Source organism: Nematolebias whitei, chromosome 11, assembly GCF_014905685.2.
Source record: "Nematolebias whitei isolate Nwh7 chromosome 11, NemWhi1, whole genome shotgun sequence".
NCBI classification, from domain to species: Eukaryota; Metazoa; Chordata; class Actinopteri; order Cyprinodontiformes; family Rivulidae; genus Nematolebias; species Nematolebias whitei.
In genome coordinates this window covers 45,717,692-45,729,989 of record NC_056508.1, presented here as the reverse complement: position 1 = coordinate 45,729,989, position 12,298 = coordinate 45,717,692, and the positions used below count along the sequence as shown (strand labels likewise).

Below are 12,298 nucleotides of genomic sequence, written 5' to 3'. Positions count from 1 at the left end.
AATGCTAAAAATAGTTAAATGCTTGCTAATGCTAAAGATAGCTAAAGGCTCGCTAAATCCTAAAATAGCCAAAGGCTGGCTAATGCTAAAAATAGCTAATAGCTGGCTAAATGCTAAAAATAGCAAAATGTTTGCTAATGCTAAAGATAGCTAAAGGCTGGCTAAATGCTAAAAGTAGCTAAAGGCTGACTAATGCTAAAAATAGCTAACATCTGGCTAAATGCTAAAAGTAGCTAAAGGCTGGCCAAATGCTAAAAATAGCTAAAGGCTGGCTAATATCAAAAATAACTAAATGCTATCTAAATGCTAAAAAATAGCTAAAGGTGTGCTAATGCTAAACATAGCTACAGGCTGGCTAAATGCTAAAAAATAGCAACACTATAGCAAAATGCTAGACATACTAAAAAGGTTGGCTTCATGCTAAAATAAGCAAACGGCTGATTAATGCTAAAAACAGCAAAACTTTGGCTTAACGGTAAAGAAATACAAATAGCTGACAACGCTAAAATTAGCAACAGGCCGGCTAAATGCTAAAAGAAGCAAAAATCAGGCTCTACGGGTAAAGTAATGATAAATAAAGTTTATTATTTTGAAAAGTATGTGACAAAATCAAAAAGTTGGCGCTCCAATCTCTTTAATGAGCTGAATGTTTTGATACACGAACGGCTAAAATAGCACAAAGTTGGCATACGTTGCTGAACTGCAGACAACGTACAGAAAAACAAGAGCCGGACCTGAGAGAATCGCCGCTCAGCCACCGGTTCACATCACGAGTCATTTGGGCTCTTTCAGGCCCGAGGGCGTTCAGCTCCACGCGGCTTCTCCTGCCTCGTTCGGTCGTATTCAAGCCTCCGTTTTATGTTCTTCTCTGCAGCTTGTAGCTGCTGGCAGTTCTGTTTCCGCCCGTTTGTGGGAGCTTCAGTGTTGGTGTCGGTTGTTTTGATCGAACCTTTGACTGGAGGGAGGCAGAGTAAGGGGACATGGCACGGTTCAGGGCAGGAATTTGCGACGTGGGTCGGCTCCACAATAGAGCCGGGCTCCCTGAGGGTGGTCAATGGGACGGGTGTCACCCCCTGCAGCCTCCCTGCTGGGTGATGACCACCACGCAACGCTACAGCTGTCGCGTCTTCTTAACCGCCACCGTAAACAAACGTACACGATGAGGGCTCGTGTCGGGTTTTTGCATATAAAGACTCCTGACCTAAAATTTATGATGCTTCTGAAGACTGTACATTTTGAAGTGCCTGTAAATTTACCGTATAGTGGTGGAGTTTTATCATCTGTCTGCTTTAAACACAAAGTGTGCACAGAAGACCGAAGGTAATGACACTTTAGGGAAACCAAAAAGACAAATAGCCAAGTCTGTTTTGTCTAATTAGTTTGTTTTAACTCGAGTTCAGGTCTTCTTCAACTGATGCTCGTAGTTAAAAAGGAGAAAACCCAAATAAAAACACAACAAATTAACGCTAAATGTATTTAAAGAAACATGTTTGAAAGTAAAAACTATGTGAATCAACAAAAATCAATACCTTAATAACGTCTGTAGTGTATTTTGATTTTTAGTTTGGAAAATGTTCTATTTATTTATTACATGGAGGGGAGGAGCTTAAAACCTAGACTGCACTAGGATTCCACCAGGGGGTGCTCCTCCTTTGTGGCTTCAACTTCTGGCTTCTGGTCTTGTCTCTAGTTATATGTGATCTGTGTGAAAAAGGAGTCACGATGTGGAATTTTTTCAAAAAGTTACAATTGTCCATAGTTTGTTGATATTTGGAGATTTATCGCTTAGCTGGGTAACGTTAGTTTCGTTCAGAAGCGCCAGTTCAAAGTTATGTTTATTTTTAGGATGAAGTGATGACATCAAAGAATTTCAGTCGTATTAAAATGGGAATTCCCAGGCTTCATATTGACGCCAAACATTACACAAAGGGATTTCCCAGAGCTACGTCAGCCAGCAAGAAAAAAGCAATAAATTTCAAAGGAAATTAAAAGAATCAGAATTATTTCTGAATACATGCCTGTTAAAAATCTTGAATTTAAAAGTGGATTAGGAAGAACATCTGCCGGGATTGCTAGGTCGTGTCTTTACGGACTCGTTTTTACGTAAATTCTAATTACGACAAAACATTTCCATGTTCTTTGTGCTGCAGCCTGTGCTCGCTCTGATTCATCTCACCTGAACGAATCATGTATGTTGACACTTTGGATATTTTTATACTTTTTAAAAATTTTAGTTCCACATTAAATACCGTACCGTACCACTAGGTGGCGAGAACTTCCACAGTCGTGACATGAATGGTCAAATCAGAGAAACGGCTCGTCTGAGGAATCTCCATTAACTTGTTTAGAGTTTCTTCTCAAGTATAAATAATTTTGGCGCACAGTCAGCTGTTTGGACGCTCTACGCCTGGCATCGCAGCATTTGTGTAGGTTTAAATTTAATTTAGTTTATTATAGATTAAACTTGCGGCTTCATGTGGTAGAATAATAAAAGTGGAAATCATAAAGACTTTATCAAACTTTCCTATGTAAAATAAAGCTCCACATACTATGAAAATATTATCAATATTGTAATATACTTGTGCACAATAAAATATTGCAATGAAAGGGAACTAGATATTAGGCCTGTCGCGATAAACAATAAACAAGTTAATCGCATGATAAATGAAAACTCAACCTACTTTTCATTTATCGGCTTTATCGTTTCTTTGCATCTCACTCTTTCTACTGAAGACACTGGATGACAAAAGGCTCAACTCCAGTGCTTTTCACTGACCCCTCCCTTTCTCTTTGCTCTTTGAAATCCATAACCATCCAAAATCATGTTTTTGGATCGTTAAAAGCAGCTAAGCTGAGAAGCTAAGCTACAAGCTTAGCTAACAGGCCGACCTCGGGATAAAACCTCCGTCTTGTTGAAGCTCAAAAATTCACGGTTGAAACCCGTGCCTTCATGAAAAATGTTGTTTTTTTCTGCAAAAAGAAGCTGAGAACTTGTTTACTGATTTTTTTTAAATTAAAAGCTTTGTGTGAGAAATGCTATGCTAAAGAGCTCAAACCACATCGAGCGTCTGCCATTTTGAGAACCAGAGACAACCCATGTCATGTCAAGGGGCCTCCCTCTCATTTTTCTTAAAGAAACACACTGCTCGCTCCGTCACTATCCATCCTTGAGTTCAAACAGTCTTATACTGCCATCCTGTGGTCAAAAAAAGGTACTACATGCAAAACAAATTATTAATTCAACCTGTATTTAGACAGATAAATCACATTGAGCCCAGAAGTTTCATTTACAACTGAGATCTGTTTAGACAGACAAAAAGTAAAGAAACTGGACACATGTAGGAATTGGAGGCAAAAAAAAATATCCTATCAGACTCTTTCTTCTTGCCTGAGAAGAAAAAACTATTAAAAATCACCTCACACAAACAAGGACATAGTGACCTAGACATTCTGCAGAGGGGGACGACGAGAGCGGTGAGCAATGTCCTTGGACGCTCTCGAGGGCACTGTAAGAGTTCTGGTAAGGATGGAATAATCAGCCAGTGTCCTCCGGTGAGATCTGTAAACATTCTCGAGGTATGGCGGGGAATGGCAAAGTACAACGCCTATGAGAATCCAAGAGTCCTAAAAATGATGACACAATGTTTATTCAGTTGGTTTCCTCTTGTTGATCAGTTGGAAATTCCTCAGGGAGTGGGTGGTGAGCGTCAGATCACGTTTTCCAGGCGAATTCAGATAAGATGGCCTTCAAGGCCAGCCAAGGGAGCCAAATTCAGATAAACACAGTTGTTTTGGGGACAAGCAGAACTTAATGACATCTACCTTGAGTCTGTGTTGGTCCACTCGGTTCCGAAATGTCCAAATTACACGGCCACACCGATGGAACGTGACTGAGTAAAATCCCCAAGATCTGATCCACTCAGCCCAAAGCATTTGAGTTTTGGTACTCGAGGCACGAACCAAGCCATCATAAAGGTAAGCAGCGTGATCGGGTCCAAATTTGCTGCAGACAATTTCCTTGATTGTAGATAAAACCAGCAACCAGCCGAATACAAAAAGCAGGAACCACTTATCATAAATCCAATTAAATATGCGTCCTTAAAATCCACAAATGGCAGCAGAGATAGACACATCCTCAAGTCTTCCAGTCGGTGAGATATCCAGCTGCGTGCGTGCCAACAGGGCAAATCGGCTCGCCTAAAGCCTGTCTTCTCTTCGAAGAAATGTTGTAAATTGAGTTGAGGGACCAACTGATCAAAACAAGTCCATAATTATGGTTCGGAGGATATGCAAGAGAGGCTCAGAAGCAGTTTCACAGACAGACAGAGCAGCAAAGCAAAGCGGAGAGGGAGGGGAGAAGCATCCGATCTCTGCAAGAGCAAGTGGTGAAATTAACAAACATTTCTTATTAAATTTGACAATAATTATTGTCAAATTTCAAACAATATTATCATTTATCACAATAATTTCAGAGACAATTAATTGCCCAGCAACATTTGTTACCCTGACAGATCTACTAGATAAGCCTTTACACCTCCGAGTGACCACGTGGTGACAGAACATGTGGCTTTATTGCAGCTACTTTCTACATAACATGTATTCCTTTTTAGAGCAATTTTTAAATGTTTAAATGTTCGACTTTAAACATAAATTAGTCTTAAAATAAAAATTGTCTTGTACTTTTTTCTCCTCATGCTCATCCTGCTCAGGAAAAATATTACAATCTATTTTTATACTTTAGGAACTGACGCAGCAGGAAGCGCTGAGGAGTGTAAAAAAATTTAAAAAAGTTGTGCACACGCGCTTTTAGACAATGTGGATGCACAAGTCTGCTCGTATTTTCTACGTAAATAATCATAAGACGCACCTCTGGAACTGCACGGAGCGCATTCCAAAGATTTGTCGTCTTTCACCAGTTTTTGACCTTTTGCACAGAAAAGACGGCGTCTTGAGTTTGTGCAACTTGTTTCACGCTCCTACATACAACCGTATTACCGTGGCTGACGCCCGGCTCGGAGCGGCATTCTGTCTTCTCGACCTTGGACTTAGCTGGAAGGGCAGGGGGTCATACGGGTCACTGAGGGTAAATAAGGGAGAAGGACCAACACGAACCAGAGTTTGTTTGCTTTTTCAGAAACGCGTGTAAAAAAATAAAATAAAAAGTTGGTCAGCAGCTGCTTTGGTGCAGGTTGTTTTGACTCGAACGCTGTTTTTGTTGTCAGGATCGTGTTGAATCCAGGATGACGGACTCGCCCCAACGTCCTCGTACCCTGAGGGTTTTCGTGTGTTTTACCGTGATTTCCCAAAGACTACAAGAGTCTTATCCTGTTTCATAACAAGTACATACATGTACACACACACACACAAAGCAGGCTTTGTGAGCAGATCTGTCATCTGCAGACACACGGCGAGGAGCGAGCCTTCACGTTTAACTTCATCTTAACGTGTTTACTCGAGTTCTGACCGAAGACGGAGGATTTTCTTTTCCTTGACTTATTGTCTGTCAGGTTTTCTGTTCAGCTCCCTCTAGAAACTTTAAATAAGCCTTAAATTTTCAAATAGCTTACAACCGCAGCACGATGGATTAGTGGTTAGCACGGTTAGTACACAAGAAGAAAGTCCTGGGTTCAAGTCCCTTCTTTTTTTTTCTGGGTACTCCGGTTTTTTCTCACAGTCCAAAAACATGCATGTTTAGGCTGCGTTCGCTCCAAAGTCTCCGTTGAAAAAGAAATACGTGATCTCGGTGGGATTTTTCTAGTTAAAAAAAAACAGATAATCTAAAAAAAAAAAGCAAACAAGTTAAATTTAAGCAAAATTACCAGTTTCACCATATTTTGGTATTCCAAAAATGCATCACCTAATGTACAGGATTTTTTCAGAAACACAAATATTACTATTATGTTTTACAGCCAGTATTTTTTATATATATATATATATTTTTATTATTAATATAATAGTATAAAAAACTAACAGCTGTTAAAGGAAGCACATGACCATCACTTTGCAGATCTCACGTTTTGCTGCTCGAAACTATCGCTACTTTTAAGGAAAATTGTTCGTCAATAATCAATTACCAAGTAGGAACATGAACCTGAACATAATGATTTTTTTTATGTGAGATGGTTTTTAAGTGTTCTCTTAAGTGGTGTTAAATATACCGGTAGGTTTATTTACGTTGAATAATTACTGTTATATTCTGCTAAAAAAAAACACCTGTATTGGTTTATATGATATTATATATCCTAATTTTAGCCCAATATCTGTAGAAATTGCTAAAATACTGTTACGTTCTGAAAGTTTAATCGGATCCAGAGGTTCATCGGCTACTTCCACACCAAACTTTAACTTTAGCCTGGTAGTTTGAAACAAAAGCTTTTCTCAAAACAGGAAGGACTTTATAATTTAAGGGAAAAAGGTGAATTTAAAACTTTGAAATTCAGAACCACGAGAAAAAGCTTTTGTGTATCAGTACGTGGGGCGAAGCTGTGGAATGGTTTAAAGATGGAAATCAAGCAATGTCCGAACATTAAACAGTTTAAAACGTCTTTTAAGAAGATGACCATCACTGCATATCAACATGTAAAATAATGACACTATTATCAGTCCTGTTAACAATTAATGAATTTATCAATTATTACTGCATTCTGGTATATTGATCTAGAAAGAATTTTAACATGTTAAAAAATATTGATGCTTGATCATAATGGCATGCAAATATGAATCATTGTATAGATATGAATATATAAAATACTAAAACAGAACGTTATAACCAAGTTACTATGAATATTAAATTATTGGACGACGCTATAGATGTAAGAGGGGTGGGTGTAACAATAAGTTTATACTTCTACCCACTCCTGTGAATAATTAAATATACTTTACTACTGTTGTTTTTTCTGCTTGTTTTTGTTTTAAATTAATTTTCTTTTTACGTAACTCTGTTTATTCTTTTGTTATGTTACGTTCAATAAAAGTAAACTCTTTTAAAGGTAATTAAAATAGAGCTCACATTGCAGGAACAGTACGGTTTAATTTTGACAGGTGTACAAACGACATAGACCATAAAACTGACGTGAACTGTGCGTTTTGTTACAACTTGTGATTCACCCGTTGTGTTTTCTTTCACAGGACAGTAAAGATGTTGAACAGCATTTCCCACTCACCGCCAGCTGTAGCTGTTGGGACAGGGTGAGGAGGAGGAGGAGGAGACGTAAAGGAGCGACTGACTCGCAGAGTAGGAACTTCACGGACTCAGGTAAATTTACCGGTTTTTGCGTGGGGGTGTCGCGTTACTAGCTTTTTCTTCTGACTGTTTGAGGATGAGGCGGTCCTGTTGGCGTGATCTTCAGATCTCACTGGAGCGGTGTGCCGCTGGGATGAAGATCGGCACCGTAGGAGGTGGGACGCCCTCTCCAGATCAGGAGTGAGGGGCTTTTCCAAGTCAAAGAGATTAATTATCTCAGGGTTTTGTTCCCGAGTGAGGGGAAAGTATTGTGTATGCTGTGCCGAGCTGTTGCTCAACTGCAAGGCAAAGGTTTCTGTTAATGGGTCGGTCTACGTTCCTCCCCTCACCTCTGGTCACGAGCTCTGGGTAGTGACTGAAAGAATGAGATCGTGGACGCAGGACGTTGAAATGAGTTTCCTCCGCAGAGCTGGACTCTCCCTTAGAGACAGGGTGAGAAGTTCAGTTATCAGGAGAGACTCGGAGTAGAACCGCTGCTCCTCCACATCCAGAGGAGCCAGTTGAGGTGGTTCGGGCATCTGGTAAGGATGCTCCCTGGGCGCCTCGAGGTGCTCCAGGTATGTCCAACTGGGAGAAGACCCATGACACGCTGGAGAGACTGTCTCTCGCCTGTCCTCCCAGAACATCTTGAAGAGGCGGCTGTGGAAAGAGACGTCTGGACTTCACTGTTCAAGCTGCTGCCCTCGAGTCCTGAATCTGGAACGAGTGGTGGAGAATGGAAGATAGCTGAGAGTCATCAGTCCAGGAGCTAAAGGATATTTGTTTAAAGTCCTGCATGGCGGCAGGTGACATGCATCTTGTTTAAAGATATAAGTTCAGTTTCAGGATCCCAACTTGTCTTTTTTTATCTCACCACAGATTCTGACCTTCCTCAATGCTTCCGCTGGATCGTTGGCCTCACCTTTGAGCTTCCAGTAACCGTCTTTAACGACCCCCACGCCCAGATTCCCACTTTGAGCCTGCGAGGCAGGGGGACCGCAGGTGAAGTTTCATGGCAGCGGCACTCTAAGGCTGCCATGGCAGCTGCTGCCGCCGATGCCTCACACTGTATTACTGCACTGACACCGGAGGAAGAGGGACGACGCACCAAGCTGTTCCAGAGCGCCGCCCCGCTGCCACGGACGGAGAAAGAGAGGGAAGAGGAAGGAGAGGAAGTAGGAAGAGTGAGTGAGAACGAGTGTCTGGTGTGCGGGGCTCTGTTTGCCTCACCGGAGAAGCTCCGGCTTCACACCTCGAGTCACACGGGAGAGAAACCTTTCCACTGCTCACAGCCACATTGTCCCAAGGCCTTCAGCTCCAAGTACAAGCTCTTCAGGTATTCACGCCACCGGTCGCTTTACATTTATCCGAGCTGTGGTTTGATAAGTACACTTCCACAGAAAACACTGGTCCTGACTAAAAGCAGGAATTCTGCCAGCTGATCAATAAGTTCTCCAGACTAGAAGTATATCCTGAACTCAGCTCAGTGTTCTCCTCTAACAATCGTGGCTCGGATTTTTTAAATACCATTTCATCTCATTCCTTGATTTTTGTCTTCACACGATGGCAGAGTCTGGAAAAGTAAAACCAGTATCTCGCTGGGTATCCGGGCTCTTTCAACAAGCTTCCAAATGTCTCGCAGCGTTTGTGGAGGGTTCTCTTATCTTCTCGTGAGCTGCAGAGCCGTGCGGTCCTCTCATTTGAATTTTAAACATGTTCAAAACAGTTGTATTAAAAATTATTCTTTCCAAGTAGTTTGAAGTTGCTGCAGGAGTCTCAAAGCTGTCTGGACATTGTTGAGAGCTAGAGTTGCACTTTGACACTTGCAAGATGTCTCTGCTCTGATGGAAAACATCCAAAAGGAAAATATTATTAATTTCTTTCATTTCAAACGTGTTCTTCAGCAGATTGGATCATATACGGAGCGAGTTCAGAACTGTATGATGTGGATGGGCACAAAATGTCCAGGAATACAGTCATGGATGCCGTGTAGATGCAAATAAAGTTTATAAAATGCTATGAACAACAAAAAAGCTACAACTGTTTTGGGAGAGTCTTTAGCCAAGATAAAAGTAATTTTTTTGTATTTTGATATGTTGGTAATGAGGATGTTATCGCCACCTAGTGGGGCAGCATTTTCTTTTAACCTTTTCAATAAAGGCTTTAAATCATGTGTGTCAAACTCAAGGCCCGGGGGCCAAATGTGGCCCTCGTTGACATCTGGCCCCAAGATGTTATTTTAAATGTAAAATACTTTTATCACTTTAATTTTTTCAGTAATCTTTGATTATGAAGTCAAAAGTGCAACGGAGAACTTCAAATGAGACCAATCAAAATGTTGTTGAGGAACCTGCAACCAAGAAAAGATGTTGGTTCCTGATTTGAGTTCATGTAGATCCTGAAACTGGTCCTTAGTTTGAAAAAGGTTTTAGTTTTGGCCCCTTTTGACACCTATGCTTTAAATCAACTAAGGAACAAAAAGTTGTGCAAAAATATATCTGTGGTCCTAAATACAGAACCTTAAATAAAATCATGTTTTAATGTAATTTGGCAACAGGTTAAATCAAACTATTACATTTTAGTTTGGCTCTTTGAATTTTATCTTTATTCCCTGTCGCAGAGCGAAAAGTGGGACGGGGGAAATCTGTCTGTCCACTTACCACCCCTATAATTTGAGGACACTATGCTTTCTAGTATTTATATTGCTCAAAAGTGTAGTTTCCTCAAATGATTGGGGTGGCGTCTAGTCTATGACTTCAGTCTCTGGTGGCCAAGGCCACCACTGGCCCCCCCTGGCTCCACCATTCCACCTGGCGGTGGATAAAATTGTTCCCTCCGCTCTCCAGGATCCGTCACTCTGCCACTTCGGACAAGAAAACAAAAACCTACCTTTGTTTTTCTCCACGGTGGAACTCCTACCCACTTGAATTTTTCACAGTAAAAACATTGTTTACTTGCAATCCCTGTTCAACTTCAGGGCAGAAAAAAAAACACTCATCTCAAAAACTACATTCACTGTTCAAATCCTTCAGCGACAAGGGACATCGACGTAAATTTAGAAACAATGTTGTTGTTTTTTAAATCTCTAAATCTTGTTTACGGCCCTGTGGCCCAATAAACTGGCAGTGCCAGTTTATTTCAGAGAGTTTGAAATGTTTCAACCTAATTAATGTTTTTAATCTGGTAAAGCACATTTGTAATTTCACAACTCATTTTGGTCCTGACTCTTTGGTTCTGTGACACATTTAGGACTATTTAAGGACAAATGTTACCTGAGAGAATTCATGTCTCACTTGACAATAAGACTTTTGAAAACATCTTCTAAGTCTCTTTGGTGATGTATCTGTTCTTGCAGGCATATGGCCACACACTCTCCACAGAAGACCCATCAGTGCTCGTTCTGTGAAAAAATGTTCCACCGCAAAGACCACCTGAAGAACCACCTGCAAACGCACGATCCTAACAAAGAGGCCTTCAAGTGTGAGGAGTGTGGGAAGCACTACAACACCAAACTGGGATACAAACGCCATGTGGCCATGCACTCTGCAACGGCAGGAGATTTAACTTGTAAAGTGTGCATGCAGAGTTACGAGAGCACGCCTGTTCTCCTGGAGCACCTCAAGAGCCACTCGGGGAAGTCCTCAGGTGGTGCCAAGGAGAAAAAACACCCATGTGACCACTGTGACCGACGCTTCTACACACGCAAAGACGTGAGACGGCACATGGTGGTCCACACAGGGCGAAAGGACTTTCTGTGCCAGTACTGCGCCCAGCGCTTCGGCAGGAAAGACCATCTGACGCGCCACGTGAAAAAGAGCCACTCACAGGAGCTGCTGAAGATCAAGACGGAGCCCCCGGATATGTTGGGTCTTTTAGCAACGGGTTCTCCGCCGTGCTCAGTCAAGGAGGAGCTCAGCCCCATGATGTGCAGCATGGGGCCCAACAAAGACCCCATGATGGGCAAACCGTTCTCCAGTGGGACACCTTTTCCAATGAACATGTACAACCCCCACCACCTCCAGGCCATGTCTAACTCTGGGGTGGGTCACCCACACCCGTCCCTGATGCCCAATTCGTTGTCTGCAGCTATGGGCATGGGCTGTCACATGGAGTCCCCTGCCTCTATTCACCCACACTCCCATCACCACCACCACCACCATCATCATCACCACCACCATTCCCCTCCACCGCCCCCACATCACCAGCCTGCGGCTCCCCAGCAGCAGCACCAGCCCCAGCCGGTGCCCAAATACCAGCTGGGATCTACCTCATACTTGCTGGACAAGCCCTTGAAAGTGGAAATGGAGAGTTTTCTCATGGATCTGCAGAGTGGCCTGCCAGGCCCAGTTCCATCTGTAGAACCTCATGCTGCTGCCTCGCCCCCCAAGGACGGACTGGAGCCCACCTCAGGGCTGGCAGATGAACTTTGCGGGGATTCCCTCTTGTCAAAGAGCCCTGCAGTGATTGCTGAGTCTTTGTGTGCTGCTAACATGGACTTCTCCCACCTGCTGGGTTTCCTACCCCTAAACCTTCCTCCCTACAGTGCCCCCATGAGCACGGGAGGTCTGGTCATGGGCTACACCTCATCTGCCACATCCTCCGCACCTTCCTCTTCCGCCTCAACTCTGCACGCTGCCGAGCCCCATGCCGCAGCAGTTGCCGCGGCAGCCGCCGCCATCGCCACAGCACCTCTTACCTCTTTACAACCACAACCTCAGGACCAGCAGAACTCCAATGGGGGTCTGGGCCTCGGATCCCTGCACCCGCTTCCACCAGTGTTCAGCTCCAGCCTTAGTACCACCACATTGCCTCGTTTCCATCAGGCCTTTCAGTGACAGAGGCAGCTGCTGTCCAACCAAGATGGTCTCCGCACCACCCCAAGCTCAGCTGGGACATCTTGGGCTGTAGACCTTTGCCAGGCCTGATCTAAGACTCTGAGGATTAGAATAAAAAATAAGTTCACAATTGAACACTTAGAAGCCTTAAATGGAAGTGCGCACAAAAGCTTTTGTTTGAGCCTTAAAAGAAAGTTGAACCCCTTTGAGCAAAAAGGAAAACGTGAGAAAAGAATTTGAA

The 12,298-nt window shown here is 42.7% G+C and overlaps 1 protein-coding gene across 1 annotated transcript in view; it reads left to right on the top strand.

Moving 5' to 3' along the window:
* plagl2 (pleiomorphic adenoma gene-like 2) overlaps positions 1-12,298 on the top strand; it is a 66,084-nt gene extending 53,786 nt beyond the window's left edge. Inside the window, exons 2-4 of the mRNA XM_037684418.1 lie at positions 7,129-7,255; positions 8,102-8,558; positions 10,578-12,298. Of these exons, the coding sequence (XP_037540346.1) occupies positions 8,260-8,558; positions 10,578-12,057 (1,779 nt within the window). The 5' untranslated portion in view covers positions 7,129-7,255; positions 8,102-8,259 and the 3' untranslated portion in view covers positions 12,058-12,298. The remainder of the gene's footprint in view (positions 1-7,128; positions 7,256-8,101; positions 8,559-10,577) is intronic.